Raw genomic sequence first — 18,220 nt, 5'->3', positions numbered from 1 at the left:
TCATTTCCCTGTGCCTCGGTTTACTCATTTGTAAAATGGGGGATTCAATACCTGTTCACTTTTTCCTCAGACTGGGCTCCAAGTGAAACAGGGTCTGGTCTGACCTGATGATCTTGTACCTGCTCAGAGCTTGGCACACAATAAGTGCTTAACAAATGCCATAACTATTACTATTACTCAGCAGGAGAGTCTCTCATTTTGCCTGACCTGCTCATCACTGCCTGCATAAAAACAGGGCTTCACGCCACAGTGACTTGATTTCTTGCTCTCCTAATCTCCCCAAACCAGTCTCTCTAAGCCCCCCACCAGAGGCCCTTTCCCAGTGCCTCTGCTGGGGCCCTCCCTAGTACCGCTAAGCTCATTCTCTGGCTGGTCCCGTCACCCAAATTTCCCATGCCTCCTCCAGTTCGCACTCTGGACACCATCAGCCACCTCTGGCTTGCACCGTACACCCTGAAAACCACCTCCCCAACCGGCCCCAGCCTATCCTGTCTCAGCCCTGGCTTGTTCTCAGGTGGTTTTAGTTTCTACTACTCTGGTAAGGATGCCACCCCATCCCTGGAGCGCCAAGAAGTCAGCCCTGTTTGAGGTCATTACAGAGAAGACTGCATGATGCGCGGCCCTTCAGTGGCCCGTTTCTGATCCTGCCTTCTTCCTTGGGGCACAACAGGAGAACTGGACAAATGAAAATGCAAGACAGCCGATTCTGACCAACTGGTCCAACCCTAGGATCCAGCTCCGGCCACGGGTTGCGGTCCCCCTGGCTCTAGGTAGGTTTTCTATGTGTGCGTCACGTTGCAGTTGGTTATCCCCCGTCCTACTGGTTTGTTGCCCTCTGTGCCCCGGCAGGACCATGACCACTGGGGATGACAGCATTGCGCAAACCTCTTGCATCGAAACCTGTCCCTCCACGCAAGCTCTCGGGGCCCAGATTTAGGCTCACCTACCATTCTTGCGGACTACCCCTCAATCTAGGCTCCACTGCTAGGGTCTGCAGGAGACCAGAAAAATGGCCGAGGATCATCCAAGGTACAAATCACCGCTTGTTCGATGGCTTTGTATGGCTAGAAGATGGCCGCTTGCCTGTCCACAAGGGCATTGCATCACAGCCCAGGCACCAGCTGCGCTCGTTCACCTTGGCCACCAATGGATCCTACACATAAAACACCTCCACGTGCACTCCGCAGTGCAAGTGGCGCCGCACACACCATTGACACAATAATTAATTCCTCCGTCCAAGTTTTCAGGCTCTACAAATCGGGATTGAGGTTCATCCATTCTTCAAGATCCCATCATCATCACCGTCATCTTCCTTATAGGAGTACCCTTCGTATTATATGATGTGGCCACTGGCGGTGATGGTGAAATTCACCTATGAGTGTAGGCCACGTGCGACTGAGGAGGCTGAAGCTGCACCCACAGTCCCAGACATAATGTGTGCACACAAAAAAATGTTCCTTGTTGTCTTGTCATCTTCCTACAGTCGCTTCCGAAGGAAACGGGAGCGAAATCAGCAATGGCACAAGATCAGGTGCACTGATCTTTTTCCTGGAGACTGTCAAGAACATGACAGGCAATGACCTGGTTTGCAGCTTCAACAAGGGCACGCGACGGATGAGCTGACTTCTAGAGGTCTTCTGGAATGTCTTGTCCTAGGAATTATTCCAGTAATTCCTAAAAAGCTTGCCAGTCACATGATGAATTTGAAAAAAGTTGAGGTGCCCCATTACTTTTAATCACAAAAGCTGCTGAACAAAAGGCAGTGTCTGGGACAATGATCGGTGACCTTTGCCTTCCTCAGTGCTCCAGCCTCCATTTGCTGCAGCCTTGCAAATAAGGAAAAACATGACATGTCTGTCCTCCCTAACCCCCCCCAAAAATTTCAAAGCCTATTCAACCCACAGAAGGTATCTAGGGAATAAATGGACTTGAAATCAGGATCCGTTACTAGAGTCTCCTGGCCTAAAATTTTACTTACCCTAGGCTTTAAATCTGGACAGAGTATTTAAGATTTATTCGATATGGGGGGGGCAGAGGGAGGGGAAACAGACCTCAGTTAGTTTACCACAAATTGTGCATCTCGATTTATTTAAGATTCCTTTGGAAGGATTCTGCTTATCTTCATAGTGTGACAAACATGTTGTGCTGCAGAACTCCTGGAAAGATTCACTTGAATCCACTTGTGCAACAATGGTACCTTTCATTGTTGTTATGTCTCTGAAAGATAAAAATTAAGAGTATAAAAGTTTTAAAGCATCGAAATAGTTGATACCCGGGTCACACATTTAATTTAAACCAAGGATCCCGAACCTCTGTGGAATGCAGTAAACCACGATATTACAGTAGTTACAGAAGCAGCGTGGTCTAATGACCACTTAGAACAGTGCTTAGAACAGTGCTTTGCACATAATAAGTGCTTAATAAATGCCATCATTATTATTATGATTAATGGAAAGAGGATGAATCTGGGAATCAGTAGGACTTGATTCTAATGCCAGCTCCACCACTTGTCTGCTGTGTGACCCCTTGGGCAAGTCATTTCTCTGTGCCACAGTTACCTCTTGTAAAATGGGGATTAAGACTGTGAGCCCCATGTGGGACAGGGACTGTGTCCATTTCAATCACCTTCATTTATTCATTCATTCAATCATATTTATTGAGCACTTATAAAGTACAATTCAGCAATACATAATGACAGTCCCTACCCAACAACGGGCTCATAGTCTAGAAGACGGCTTAGTACAGTGACTGGCTCATAGTAAGCAATTAACCAATACCACAATTATTAGGGACCGTTCTCCATATGTTGCCGATTTGTAGTTCCCAAGCACTTAGTACAGTGTTCTGCACAGTTAAGTGCTCAATAAATACAACTGAATGAATGAATGAATGAATGATTATTAGTCATACCAACCCTATCTGGTTCCCATGATTTCCTCAGTTGGGAGGGAAGTTATAAAGGCACAAGGCTTTGGACAAGATCCCAGCTTGAATCCCATCACTCTCACCCCGACTGCACATAGACCCTCTGTGTGGGTCAGGTGGCAGTTCTGGTAACCCAATCCAGACCCAACCCCCACAGTTGCTGGACGAGTGAAGAAATAATAATAATAATAATAATAATAATAATAATAATAATAATAATAGCATTTGTTAAGCACTTACTATGTGCCAAGTGCTGTTCTAAGCACTGAGACCGATACACGGTAATCAGGTTGGACACAGTCCCTGTCCCACGTGGGGCTCACAATCTCAAACCCCATTTTAAAGATGAAGTAACTGAGGCACAGAGAAGTAAAGTGAAAGCCAACAAGACCCACTGGGCCCTCAGGCTGAAGAAAGTTTAGGTGCACACTCCAGTGCCTTGGTTGGAGCTGACCCCAAGACTGCAAAACCTAAGGCCCAATCTCCCCAACCCCGCCCCATCCAATCCAAAAAATAATAATTTCAAGTGAAAGGGTGCCTCAGCCTTGCACTTGGATTAGCATCCTTTTTATTCAAGAGAGGCAGCATGGCTCAGTGGAAAGACTCTGTCTGGACTTGGGAGTCAGAGGTTTTGGGTTCTAATCCCGGCTCTGCCACTTATCTGCTGTGTGACTTTGGGCAAGTCACTTAACTTCTCTGTGCCACAGTTATCTCATCTGTATAATGGGGACTGAGACTGTGAGCCCCATGTGGGACAACCTGATTACCTTGTATCCCCCCAGCACTTAGAACAGTGCTCTGCACATAGCAAGCGCTTAACATATGCTATCATTATTATTATTATTATTTACCTCACCCTCAGCCCTAGTCTTTATATACGTATCCTTATATACTATTAATCCATAATTGTAAAGGCCGTCTCCCCCTCTAGACGTAGCATAGCCTAGTGGGTAGAGCATGGGCCTGAGACTCAGGAGGTCATGTTCTAATCCCAGCTCTGCCACTTGTCTGCTGTGTGACCTTGGGTAAGTCACTTTATTTCTCTGTGCCTCAGTTAACCTCATTGGTAAAATGGGGATTGAGACTGTGAGCCCCACATGGGACAGGGACTATGTCCAACCTTCAAGGCTGTCCATCACCTCGCCCCCTCCTACCTCACCTCCCTTCTCTCCTTCTCCAGCCCACCCCGCACCCTCCGCTCCTCTGCCGCTAACCTCACTGTGCCTCGTTCTCGCCTGTCCCACCGTCGGGCCCATGTCATCCCCCTGGCCTGGAATGCCCTCCCGCCGCACATCCGCCAAGCTAGCTCTCTTCCTTCCTTCAAAGCCCTACTGAGAGCTCACCTCCTCCAGGAGGCCTTCCCAGACTGAGCTCCCTCCATCCTCCCCCTCCTCCCTCTCCCCATCCCCCCGCCTTCCCTCCATCCCCTCCCCACAGCACCTGTATATATGTATATATTTTTGTACATATTTATTACTCTATTTATTTTACTTGTACATATTTATTCTATTCATTTTATTTTGTTAATATGTTTTGTTTCATTGTCTGTCTCCCCCTTCTAGACTGTGAGCCCGCTGTTGGGTAGGGACCGTCTCTATATGTTGCCAACTTGTACTTCCCAAGCGCTTAGTACAGCGCTCTGCACACAATAAGCCCTCAATAAATACAACAATGAATGAATGAACCTGATTTGCTTGTAACCACCCTATTGCTAAGTACAGTGCCTGGCAGACAGCAAGCGCTTAATAAATACCACAATTATTATTATTACTACCTTGTAAGCTTATTTTGGACAGAGAACGTGTCAACCAAGTCTGTTGTACTGGACAGTGCAGTGCTTTGCAATTTCTTTTATTTATTTATTTATTTATCTTTCTATACTACTTTCTGTCTCCCTCTCTAGACTGTGAGCTCGTGGGCAGGAATGTGTCTGTTTGTTGTTAGACTGTACTCTCCCAAGTGCATAGTACAGTGCTTTGCATACAGTAAATGCTTAATAAATATGACTGACAATGAATGAATGTTCTGCACCCATTAAGTGCTAAATAAATATCACTGATTGATTGATAATGTCCAACTCCTCCTCTAGAAATCTAAGCTTGTTAAGGGCGGGGAATGTGTCTACCAACTCTGTTATATTTATTATATATTATATTATATTTTCCCATTTACTTAGTGTTTTGCACACAGTAAGCAATTCGTAAATATACTTGACTGATTGATCAACCCCACCTCCACACAGAGCTCTGCTGGCCTTGCGTTAAAGAACAGATCTGGGCTCAGGTGTTTTCAATGTTGTAGGGCAGCCCGGTCCCCAGCCCTAATCAACCCATTTCTTCCCCAGGTGCCTCTAAATGAGGTAAGGAGGTACTGCCCCTTTACGGTCCTGGAGGCTGCTGGGCCTTTCCCTGCCCTAAATCAGGCTCTGAGGCAGTGCTGCCCTGGTTTGCAAAAGGAGAGGAGACAGAGCATGGCCCACTGTGGGCTCAGGTAAGGTGGTGGGGGGCCTCTGGCTGGTCCAGCTACCCCCCACCCCCCATTTTTGTAGGGTGGGTGTGGGACAGATTGCGGGGATTGCTGATGCCTATTATATTGATGATGATGATGAAGTTGGGGGAGGGTTATTAGGGTTGGGCTGGTGTGGGGGGGAGGGATTGATTCCAGAGTTTCATAAATGACTTAGTGAACATTTTGGGGGGCAAGGGAGGGGTGTTGGGGTGCCTAATGGGTTGTGACATTGCCAACGATGTGTATATTGTGCATTGCCTAGGTAGGGGAGGGTTTGGGAAATTGGGGAGGGAATGTGGGGAGATACTTGTGCTGATTGTTTTGTTGGTTTCAGGCTTGGGGAGTGTCTCAGGAGGAAGGGGCTGGAGGCTGAGAGCTGCCCTTGCTAGTTTGGAGTTGGGGGCATGTGGAAGTTGGTTCGGGGAAGGTTTTGGGATCAGATGGCCTTGGTCTAGAAGAAAGTCAGACCTGGCTTTGGGGTGATTGCTGGACCTGGGGTTGGGGGTCCTGAAGGGCTAGGACCGAGGATACCTTACTGACGGATGCCCGGGGCTTGTGGGATGCGTGTCAAGTGGTGCACGCTCGTTGTCTGTACATCTGTCTGTCCCGCTCCCACTATCTGGAGGGTTGGTACACTGTCTTCTCTAACCATGAGAAGCAGCATGGCCTAATGGATAGAAGACGGACATGGGCGTTAGAAGAGCTTCTCTGCTGTGTGACCTTGGGCGAGTCGCTTCAATTTTCTGTGCCTCTGTTACCTCATCTGTAAAATGGGAGTTGAGATTGGGAGTCCCATGTGGGACATGAACTGATAATAACTGTATATGTCAAGCACCATTTTAAGAGCCGGGGTAGATACAAGGTAATAATTGTGGTGTTTGTTAAGCACTTACTATGTTCCAGGCACTGTACTAAGCACTGGGGTGGATATAAGCAAATCGGGTTGGGCACAGTCCTTGTTCCACATGGGGCTCATAGTTTCAACCCCCATTTTACAGATGAGGTAACTGAGGCCCAGAGAAGTGAAGCAACTTTCCCAAGGTCACACAGCAGACAAGCAGCAGAGCAGAGATTAGAACCCATGACCTTCTGACTCTCAGGCCCGTGCTTTATCCATTATGCCATGCTGCTTCTCCACTACGCCCTGCTACTTCTCAGGTTGGACATAATCCAATCAGCTCGTATCAACCCTAACGCTTAATAGGGTGCCTGAAACACAGTAAGTATTTAACAGATACATAAACAAAAAAACCCAGGTCTTTGTGGCTCAAATGCTGGGAAGAGTAATTACCAATATGAGTGGTTGCAAAAGTGAGTACTGGCTTAATGCCGTGATCTCCAGATCTGAGTCTTCCCATTTGAGTCTTCACGGCCCGGGCACCAAAAAGAACAATCATTACATGGGTGCTGGAAAAACGTGGAACTATCTCCATGCCACGAATCCCAGTTTTGACTGTACCCATTTAGGTCTTCATGGGCCGAGTGCCAGGATGCACAATAAAAATATAAGGGCCAGTAAAAAGGGGCTGGCTTCATGCCTCAGACCCCTGTGCCTCTCTGATAGTGAGCCCCCCCCCCGAAGGCACAGCCATCGTATTCTGTGTCTGCGGGAAGCTGTGAGCCTCCAGGAAGCAGGGCCACGGCAACATTGTGTCTGTCTGATATCGTGTGCCCACCCAAAGACCAAGGCTGCTGTGACGTTGGGCCTGTCTGATACTGACTTTAAGCTTGTTGTTGGCGGGCAGCATGTCTGCTTATTGTTACATTGTACACTCCCAATTGCTTTATACAGTGCTCTGTAAACAGTAAGTGCTCAAATACAACTGAATGAATGAAAGTGTGTGTGTGCAGGGGGCAGGAGATATTTTATTTGCGTGGGAGTAGCCTAGTTTTTATGTATTGTTTCAAGTTCAGAACCAGGGGAAGCCTCTATAATGAAGACAGCCGTGGTTTGGAATATCAACTCTGCCACTTCTGAAGGGATCTGTGTTCCTATTCCTTAAGATCTTGGGCAGGGCTTCCGGGAAAGAACGGCGTAAACGTGAACAGTGAAGGGTTAGGCCTGTCGGAGGGGTCCTGGCATAGTTGTACAATGAGGGGGTGGAGGACTAGGGAAAGGAGTAAAGGAGAGGAGCAGAGCATCACTTTCTTTAACACAGCAAGGCCACTGAACACACAAGGCTCTGGACTGGTGATACATGGCCCTCGGTGGGTGGGAGGGGAAAAAAGATGTGTGGTTACAGTATGAACTCTCCTGGGGCAGCCCTGCGGCCAGGAATATTTTATTTTGTTTGGCTGCCTCCCCACTTCAAGGCTGTGAGCCCGTTGTTGGGTAGGGACCGTCTCTCTATGTTGCCAATTTGTACTTCCCACGCGTTTAGTACAGTGCTCTGCACACAGTAAGTGCTCAATAAATACGATTGAATGAATGAATGGGGTAAGAAAAGGCCCAACAGCTGCCCTGGAGTGGAAAGGGCACATGACTGGGTGTCTGGGGACCACGGTTCTACCCCTTGCCTGATGGATGACCTTGGGCAAGTCATTCAACTTCTTCTTGCCCTCTAGCCTGTAAGCACTTTGCGGGCAGGGAACACGTATACCAGCTCTTAATAGTGAATTCTTCCAAGTGTTTGGTACAGTGCTCTGCACATAGTAAACACTCAACAAGTATGATTAGTTTATGTACAATATTGGAAGAATATTCGTGTTCCCTCCCTATTTGACTCGAGCCCCATGGGGAACAGGGACTGCATCTGTTTTGATTATCCTGTATCTACCCCAGCTCTCAGAACAGAGGAAGCATTTAAAAAAATAATATTACTATTACTTTTATTACTGGAAGAGAGGATGCAGAGAAAGCCGGTCCTCCAACTTGAGGGGCATAAATCTAACATCCCCCATCCCTGTGAGGATAAAGACCCATATTTACTAAATTGATTTTTAATTCTTAAAAACCACTTCATTAGATTTTGAAAATCTAATTCCACTTCGATTTTAATACATCACATTGTAAGAACTGAAGACTTGGCACTGGATAATTCCTCTGAACCCCAGCACTTCATACTAAGATTCGTACTTAACAATTCCTACTTAATATTCCTGACATTCAACACTACCTAGAGGATGATCGTTAGGGTAAATTGCACTGTAATACAGAAATTTCTAAAGAGGTTGAAAAACATGTAAAACAAATGAATTCGCTAACTGACATCCACATCTGTGATGGGTGAGGAGGAGCTGGTTCTGTAAACACCTCAAGGGATCAGTCTCACTGCCCAGTCACTAACACCTGAAATTGGTAATTATTACAAGATTGCCAGCAGGTAATGAGAGGTATGAGCAGGAGCTGCAATAAAAATTATAACAGTGGCATTTGGGAAGCAGCATGGTGTAGTGGATACAGAAGGTCATGGGTTCTAATCCCAGTCCTGCCACTTGTCTGCTGTGTGACCTTGGGCAAGTCACTTCAATTCTCTGTGCCTGTTACCTCATCTGAAAAAGGGCGATTAATGCTGAGAGCCCCATGTGGGACAGGGATGGTGTCCAACCCGATTTACTTGCATTCATTCATTGAATCTTATTTATTGAGCACTTACTGTGTGTAGAGCACTGTACTAAGCGCTTGGAAAGTACAACTTGGCAACAGAGACAGTCCCTACCCAACAGTGGGCTCACAACCTAGAACAACAACAAGTAGGTGTCAATACCATCAAAATAGATAAATAGAATTATAGATATATGATGATGATGATGGCATTTATTAAGCGCTTACTATGTGCAAAGCACTGTTCTAAGTGCTGGGGAGGTTACAAGGTGATCAGGTTGTCCCATGGGGGCTCACAGTCTTAATCTCCATTTTACAGATGAGTGAACTGAGGCCCAGAGAAGTGAAGTGACTTGCCCAAAGTCACACAGCTGACAACTGGCGAAGCTGGAGTTTGAACCCACGACCTCTTTCCATTGAGCCACGCTAATGTGATATACAAATCATTATAAAATAGAGTAATAAATACATACCAATATATACAAGTGCTGTGAGGAGGGGAATGGGGTAGGGCAGAGGAGGGAGTGGGGGTGATGGGGAGAGGAGGAAGAGCAGAGGAAAAGGAGGGGGGGCTCAGTCTGGGACGGCCTCCTGGAGGAGGTGAGCTCTCAGTAGGGCTTTGAAGGGAGGAAGAGAGCTAGCTTGGCAGATTCATTCAATCGTATTTACTGAGTGCTTACTGTGCGCACAGCACTGTACTATGCACTTGGGAAGTACAAGTTGACAACATATAGGCGGATCGATCAATCAATCAATCGTATTTATTGAGCGCTTACTGTGTGCAGAGCACTGTACTAAGCGCTTGGAAAGTACAATTCAGCAAAATGTGCGGATGTGTGGAGGGAGGACATTACAGGCCAGAGGCAGGACAGGCGAGAAGGAGGCACAGGAGGAGGTTAGCGGCAGAGGAGTGGAGTGTGCAGGGTGGGCTGTAGAAGGAGATAAGGGAGGTGAGGTAGGAGGGGGCAAGGTGATGGAAAGCTTGCATCCACCCCAGTGCTTAGTACAGTGTCTGAAACATAGTAAGTGCTTAACAAATACCATTATTATTATTATTACTTGTTAAGCGCTGATCAGCTCTGTGCAAAGCACTGGGCTAAGTAGGCACTGGGGTAGATCCAGGGTAATCAGGTGGGTACAGCCCCTGACCCTCATCAGGCTCACAGTCTAAGGGGGAGGGGAGACATATTTCACTCCCATTTTACAGGGTAAGGAAAATGAGCCACAGGGAAGTGAAGTGACTTGTTCAAGGTCACCCAGCAGGCAAGCAGTAGAGGATAAGGAGGCAGGTCCTTTGATTCCTAGGCCTGTGATTTTTACTATGTGGCAACTGTTTCCCCAGGACAGGCTGCCCACCCGGCCCCACAGCCAACAGAAAACATTTCTAAAGAGCTGAGGTATCAGGGCTCATGGGGTCATTACAAGGCGGCCCCTTCCCTGATGCCTCACTCGCTGCACTCCACATCCCACTGGGAACGTGACTGGAGGGGAAGAGTCTGGGAGTGCTGCTGTGCAAACTACTAGCACCATCACCAATTTCTCTGCCCAGGGTCTCAGGTCTGTGACTTGTCCCTCATTCCCAATAGGAGATTCCCATGCCACAGTCCTAGAGAGGCAAAGGACAGGAACCTGGAAGATGTGAGGCTTGACTCAATCACAAGATGTGCCTGTCCCGTAAGAAACAGGAAAGTGATCAGTAAAGGCAAGCCTGCCAGGCCCTGGTGAAAAGATCATGGCACTTTAGAGAAGTGAGAAGCACACAGAGAAGCAGCGTGGCTCAGTGGAAAGAGCCCGGGCTTTGGAGTCAGAGGTCATGGGTTCAAATTCTGGCTCCGCCATTCATCAGCTGTGTGACTTTGGGCAAGTCACTTAACTTCTCTGGACCTCAGTTACCTCATCTGTAAAATGGGGATTAAGACTGTGAGCCCCACATGGGGCAACCTGATCACCTTGTAAATTCCCCAGCGCTTAGTACAGTGCTCTGCACATAGTAAGCGCTTAATAAATGCCATTATTATTATTATTATTATTATCTATACCTCCGTATCTCAATCTCAGGACTCGGCAGAACATGAAAAAACTCATTTCAGAAAATACACCAGTGCTGTGAGTTATGCCCCTCAGTCTCATGTTCTTATACAACCTGGCAGATCCATGGTCTGAATTCAGCCTCGAATCTGAACCGTGGTAGCGGGAGTTAGTGCTTAGGCTTTGCTTAATGGTTTACATTTATTAATCTCTTAAGACTTTTCTGGGATTCAGTGAGGTCAAACCTTTTGGTAGACACTGCCAAACAAAAACTGACAGCACAGCTTACTTGGAAAGAGTACACCTGGGAGTCAGGAGACCCAGAGTCTAGTCCTGGTGCTGTCACTGGCTTCTGGGTGCTTTGGGTTGGGCATTCTCTCTCTCTCTCTGTGCCCTGGTTTTCCTATCTGTATAATATCTTATATCTAATATATTATACTATCTGTATAATAGTGGGGACAAACTTGTCCCACCCTTCTTCCCTCCACCTTCTGGTGGGAGAGGAACTGTGACAGATCTGGTTGTCTTGACTCTACCCCAGTGTGGAGCAGTGCTTGGCACAGTGTGAAATAAATCCTTTAATTAGTCTTATTAGTCTAACTTAACAGGGTAAATGTGGTAGAAGACTATTAAATGGGGAAAGCTATTTCAACTGACTGCTCAGTGTTTTGTGCAAATATCCCTGAGAAATCATACAGAAGGATGACTGTGTTTTTGAAACCGAAACTGTTGAAATTTACTTCGAAACTTTCCAATTTCATCACAGGAGGAGAAACATCATTTAGTATGGACAAAAGAAAAAAGTCATTGAAAATAGGAATATGAGGAAAATATAGGCCAAGTACAATTTTACAATAGAGCTGACAAAGATCTTAGAGCTTAAAAAAGGAAAATGATATCAATTCCCTGAACATCCTTGGTTCCTTGTAAACTATGTAGCTGCTCAAAATTCACACCTACTTTCCAAAATTCACATCTACTTTCCAGTCACAGTCTTGACCCTTGACCCGTGTAGCCATCAGCCCTAACTGTCAGCCTCCTCTGCTACCTCAATGCAACCACCCCTCCACTGACAGCATCCCCAACTGTGGTCCTTAGAATTTCTAGCTCCGTCTTGGAAAAGATGCCCCACTGCAGGTACTCACCTAGCCCACACCAGCTCCCTTCCCTGTTCTCCCCACGAATGCCTCTCCCAGGGTTGCAGTGTGGCAAGCAACTCTGAAGTGCTTTCCAAGGCCCTGGTGCCTCACTGCAGCCTCTCGTTAACAGAAACCACTTTTTCCACTGGGTCGCCACCCCTTCCTCTAATCCTGAGCCCAAGTAGAGTAAAATCGGCTTCCATTCCCACTTGCTTTCCACCTCAGGTCTGAATGAATCCAGTCCTGAAACCAAGACACCCCAAGTTACTAGTTACCCGGGTTTTCTTTGCCTGCCTCGTTTCCAGTCCTCATCATGAGGGAACACAGAACAAACTCTTCATCACCTGCTTTTGGACCACGGACCCTCTGTGGGACCAGGACTGTGTCTGGCCGGATTATCCGATATCCACCCCAGTATTTAGCACAGTACTCAGCACACAGTAAGCACTAAACATCAAAACTATTATTGCTTCCAGCCATAGGGACCGACTCTATATGTTGCCAACCTGTACTTCCCAAGCGCTTAGTACAGTGCTCTGCACACAGTAAGCGCTCAATAAATACGATTGATTGATTTGGTCTGCAGACATCTGGACAGTGAGGAACATCCATGTGGTACTCCCCTCATCCTCTTTTTCACCTGGCTAATAAGCACTGCAGCATGCACATTATCATGGTACTAGATTTTCTCACATCTTTATAGGTCACCATTTTTTCCCCTCATATAAATGAGGAAGCAGTTACACCTTGGTTCAGGGCCACCTGGAAAGTAGCTTCAGTACCTGTTTCCGCTAGAGAGTTCTCCTAGGGGAAAATATTTGTTGGCACACTAAATTTTGTTAGGCTGATTGTCAGCCAGCCAGTCAGCTGATCCCCAGATGCCTCTTTTCTCCAAAACTGCTGAAAACCAACCACTCCTCTAGGTCTTTGACTGCAAATCCCCAGCCCAACTCCTGGCAGATCTGGGTTCTCTCAAACCTAGACATCTGGCTCCGAGCAGGGGGTGGCCCGCACAGGCAAGTGCTGTTGAGCGCTCCGGCCAACAACGGGTCCTGCATATAAGAGGCCTTGGCAAAGCCATCCCAATAGGCTGCCTGCCTCCTCATTCATTGTACTCTGTGTCTCCGTAGCAACATTTACTTGCCGGGAGGAGAGAAGTGCGAGTGGCCCTGCCCAAACCACTAGCCCTGCCATCAATTCCTCCGTGTCGATTCACCCCAGAAGTCTTTGTGGCTGGAAGACTCCACCCACCAGCCTCCTACCCACTCCGGAAACTCCACCTATACATTCCATGCATTCCAGCTCAGGTCACATTCCAAGCCTATGGCTTCACCCCAGAGCACTTGGGGGTCCACGACCCTACCGAACCTTCCCGCAACACTTTGGCGAGCCTCTGTCTTTAAAATTTTCCATCAGCTGGCCCTACCATATCCTTCTGCTCTCACCTCCAGCTGGATCCCACAATTCCAGGGAAGTTTACTTCCTTGAGGTCCTTGCAGGGGAAATATTCCACCTCTAATGCCTTGACCCCAACCATCTCATATTGGGGAAATGTCCTGCCTCCAAACCCCCTGCCTTCTTTCCCTCTTAAGTGACAGTTCTGGGCCCACTTCCTCATGGGAGCCTTTTCAGATTAGCCCCAAGAAGTCTCAAAGGAGAATTATGACGCACCTTCCTTCCCATCCACCTCAGCTAAGGAGTGACTGCTCTGCGTGAGGCAGGGCAGGAGGAAATTGGGGCACTGGAGGAGAGAAGGATGCTCCTCCCCGACCTCCATCCACAGAGTGGGGAGTACTAGGGGAGCAGAAAGGGTTGGTTCCTTCTGCAAAAGCCCAGGAGAGAATTTTCAGGAAGAAAAAAAGACTAGGAGCAAGGGAGGGAGACTGTCTAGAGAAAATACACAGTAATGTGACCGACAATATGCTTTGTATAACGATATTTACAGAATACCATGAAAATTCATAAGCCCTAAAAATGTAAACTCCCAACTTTAAGGTACAGTCTTGGAAGTCATCTCAAATTTTCACAACTAATGACAGTATTCACTGTGTCCAAAGTAGAGGATTAGTATTAAGGCAAACTCTCTCAAATACAAATACTGTGCAATTTCTAAAATTTCTCTGTCTTTGGTACTCATTTATGTGTTTGGTTGAAAACCAGGCGTGTTAAAACAGTCCTTACTTTTTGCACATGACGCAGAGTTTCTTTGGAGCAGGCTTGTGTGAGAAGGAGGAAAGGCAGGTAGTGGAACAAAAGAGGTGAGCTGATCCTTTTCGCTGATATGCAGTCTGTCCTTTCTGCAAAGGTTTTTTGCAGTTTGCACAAGTAACTTTAACTGGTTTAGTGGGTTGCTGCTGTGCAGAAGGCTGGAAAATCTGTTTGGGAAGGGAGGCCACTGGGGACAAAGTATCCACCCCTGGCTGCTTCTGATTTCGAGGAAATGAAGCCGACTGGGATATCCAGGAATCTTAAAGACACAATGGAAATGAAAGAGTAACTTAACAGTTCTTCACCCAAACATGCTATACAAATACCTGTTAAATGTTGGGGGGGTTAACCAGAAATAACATTTTGAAAAAGTCCACAGTTTTCAATGGTTTAAATTAAAACCACTTTTAGAGACACTTAAAAACATTTTTATCTGCAGCCTCAATACTGGTGATCCTGTCTTGCCCCTCAGCATTGAGCAAGGCACTCATTCATTCAATTGTATTTATTGAGCGCTTACTGTGTGCAGAGCACTGTGCTAAGCACTTAGAAAACATGAAAAAAACTGATCAAGAAGACAGGGCTCTTCTCACTGCCAAATTAAAGGATGAACACTGCATCAGCCTTATAGGCTTTCTATCTGGTGTGAAATTTGCTATTTAAAGTGCCTGCTCCCCTACTGTTCTCTCAAACACTAGGCACTCGGCATCTTCCACTTTTCCCAGCTCCAGATGTGAAGGGAAGAGATCCTAACCCCTCAAAAGTCACCAGGGAGCCAAACAGAGTCATCTCACATTAGATCACTTGTATGGTGTCAGGCCAACTGGGCTTCCTCCAATCAACACCAGAGAGGAAACCCACGGCCATGGTCTCTCACTCCCCTAGACACAGGGTTTTGGGGGATTTAATTTCAGTTGGAAGTTACTCCCCGTTACCCATCCTTTTTCCAAAATGTAATCTGTCTTGCCCAAATTTAGCCAATTCACTCACATCTAAACACTGACTCTGACCAATTGTGAAATGTAGTCAAAACACAAGCATTTGAGGAAGACAAAGGAGAAGAAGACTCGGCAAACCGAATCCAGCCGGGAGCAAACTCACACACCAAGCCAAAAAACTGTTTAAAAGTAGCAACCTAACTAGCTCTGCAGGACCCACACCTCACCACCAAGGAAACTGGGCTGACAGCTGTCCGACCAGTGACCCTCAGGGTCTTCTTGTGGGGCAGCTGCAATCTAAGTCTATCTAGCCCAACAAAAATTTACAGGTGGGAACGAAGGCTCTCAAAAGGCTATATTGAATTTTTTTTCTTACCACACATTCACGCAAAGACAATATCTGAAAACCCTGCAGAACTCTCAGCGTTGCTGAGAACCAACATGGAGTAAGAGTTTACAAAGATGCAATCCAGTGTCAGGGCTGATTATCCGGTGAGGGTAGCCTGGCTATTTCCACATGGCTTCCATCCCCCAAATTCCTCACTCGCAGTTGTATTCAGAGAGGCAACATTTAAGTATTTTTAAAGAGAACAGGGCATTAACCCCTGCCCAATAGCATGGCTAAAGGGACATTTTTCATAGCTACTTTTTAAAAAGTTTCCATCCCTGTTTTACTATGATACTAATGATTAACACATTGGCTCCCCCTTTAAAATGTTCTCTCCTTGTGGGCAGGGAACATGACTTTTAACTCTGTTGTACTGCACTCTCCCAAGCTCTTAAATCATGCTCTGCACATAGTAAGTACACAATAAATGTGACTGCTTGATAGCTGAGGCAATGATTTCATATCACTTAAGCCGTTTGAAACCCTAATTAATCACTGCATTCATGTGATAAGAATCTACCTTTTCAAAACCTGGTATGCAGCTATCTTGGACAAGGACTGGAGTTTTGCCACTCTTAAAAAGTTTGAGGAAACAAAGCCCCCTTTTGGTTAGATCTGATTTTTGACATTTCTGAACTTTGGTTTTCTTGTGTTTGTTCTCCTGGTGACTGAAATGACACACAGAAGCATTTCTGTCTGAAGAGGATGAAACATTTGCTTTCCCTCAATACAATAATTAGGCAATTGGAAGTCGAAACTGCATTCCATCAAAGCAATGTGCGACCCTCCCTCTCCCCCCCACTCTCAAAGAGGGGGGCAAAAAGGCCACAGGGAGCCAACCAGGATAATAATAATAATAATGATGGCATTTATAAAGTGTTTACTATGTGCACAGCACTGTTCAAAGCGCTGGGGAGGTTACGAGGTGATCAGGTTGTCCCACAGGGGGCTCACAGTCTTAATCCCCATTTTACAGATGAGGTAACTGAGAAGTTAAGTGACTTGCCCAAAGTCATACAGCTGACAATTGGCAGAGCAGGGATTTGAACCCCTGACCTCAAGTATTGTCACCATAACTGGACTCCAGCCACTTCACTGGACAGTAGCAAGGTCCCAGTACTTCTCAACATATAGTCTATGGAGAGCCTAGTTGGGGCGGGGAGAACACCTACCTGCACAGAAAGTCTCCGGCCTTACTCAACCCAAGTTAGCAGGTGATGAAGGAAACTCCGCCAGGGTCCGAGGCCAAGCTCACCTCAGTATTAATTTGCTAGCCAAATAACTTTGGGGACAGATGCATGCACACGCACACACCCCCCAACACCCACACCCTACCTAGTACCAATCCATCAGTTTAAAAACTGGGAAAGACCAAACAAAAAACCATGATCTATGGAATCTCTGGGAAAGTAAGTAAAATGAATAACAGGCCTTTGAAAAGTTACTGCTTACCAGGATTATGGTGAGTTGCAGATTCTCCATTCTGAAAAACGTCTCCTGCCACATTCATTCTACCAGGATTAAAAGGTCCTACTCCAGTCTTGGTCTGTGAAGTTAAAGATGGGGTGTACGTTTGTATATTAACACCAAAATTACTTGACTGCAGTCCGTTAGACACATCTCCCATGTTGGCATTCTGCAGTGATGTTACATGTGTAATCATTAAGTTCATATCACGCCCATCAGAGTTTTCTAATTGGCCATCATTCACAGAGCTTATACCTGTCTCTAACGTGGTAACATTAGCAATCTGAATTTCAGAGTCTGGTTCTGTGGTGATACCACTATTACCCATTCCTGCATTTACCTTGCTTCTTGAAAAACTGGAAGCTGAGAAATCCAAATCATTGGCTCTGTTTTTTGCCTCAGGAAGTCTCCGCTCAGTAAAACTGGAAGCATTTTTCTCTGGCCCTTGATTTGTTTCAATGTCCTCTTCATCATCAATGATAATAGTCTCACTTATACTTCCCTTCTGAGAAGACAAATCTTTTGAGGAAGGAAGCATTTTGGAATCGTTTCCTTGTAGCTCTTCATTTTTTGCTGAAGTAAAAGTCACGTTTCTTTGATCAGCCAGAGCAGGGGCGGAAGTTGGTGGAGGTTGGAGAGGTTCAATAAAAACGACGTCATCGTCATCTTCCATTGATGAGTTCTGAAATTTATTGGGTCTGGGAACTAAAGAATTAGCTGGACCTCCAAATGAATTCCCTACATTCGAGAGACTAGTCGCCATGGCTGTCGTCCCTAATAAAACAGGAGTCTGTTCTGTCAGGTCTAATCCTCCCACGGAACCTGTGTCCATGCCAGATGACCTGTTTGGGGGGGGAGGGAGGGAGAGAAGAGAGAGAAAGAACATCAATCTGAAACAATATTAGCTCAAGGGCAAAAATTTTATGAACTTGTACTATCCCTTCCTGAGATACAAAAAAAAAACAAACTAAATTTCTAATCAATTTTCTTTTACATCCATGAAATTGTTGCTTAAAGTTGACTTTACCAGATATGAAGCTGTGCTGATCAGTCCCTATTTCTCCTTGTAAGGAAC

General features: G+C 46.2%; 1 protein-coding gene across 3 annotated transcripts in view; it reads right to left on the bottom strand.

Annotated features, from left to right (window-relative positions):
* Positions 1 to 17,978, bottom strand: part of ZMYM2 (zinc finger MYM-type containing 2) — a 65,668-nt gene extending 47,690 nt beyond the window's left edge. For 2 of the 3 annotated variants that reach the window (XM_038761493.1, XM_038761494.1), the window contains exons 1-3: positions 17,131 to 17,978; positions 14,326 to 14,611; positions 2,052 to 2,217 (exon numbers count right to left, since the gene is read on the bottom strand). In XM_038761493.1, coding sequence (XP_038617421.1) covers positions 2,052 to 2,217; positions 14,326 to 14,611; positions 17,131 to 17,977 — 1,299 coding nt within the window. In that variant the 5' untranslated portion in view covers position 17,978. The remainder of the gene's footprint in view (positions 1 to 2,051; positions 2,218 to 14,325; positions 14,612 to 17,130) is intronic. The other variant, XM_038761495.1, reaches the window with a different exon arrangement.
* Positions 17,979 to 18,220: the final 242 nt, after the last annotated feature.

This window comes from Tachyglossus aculeatus, chromosome 20 (assembly GCF_015852505.1).
Source record: "Tachyglossus aculeatus isolate mTacAcu1 chromosome 20, mTacAcu1.pri, whole genome shotgun sequence".
NCBI lineage: Eukaryota > Metazoa > Chordata > Mammalia > Monotremata > Tachyglossidae > Tachyglossus > Tachyglossus aculeatus.
Note: the sequence above shows the minus strand (reverse complement) of the source record. Positions and strands in the feature narration are given on the sequence as shown.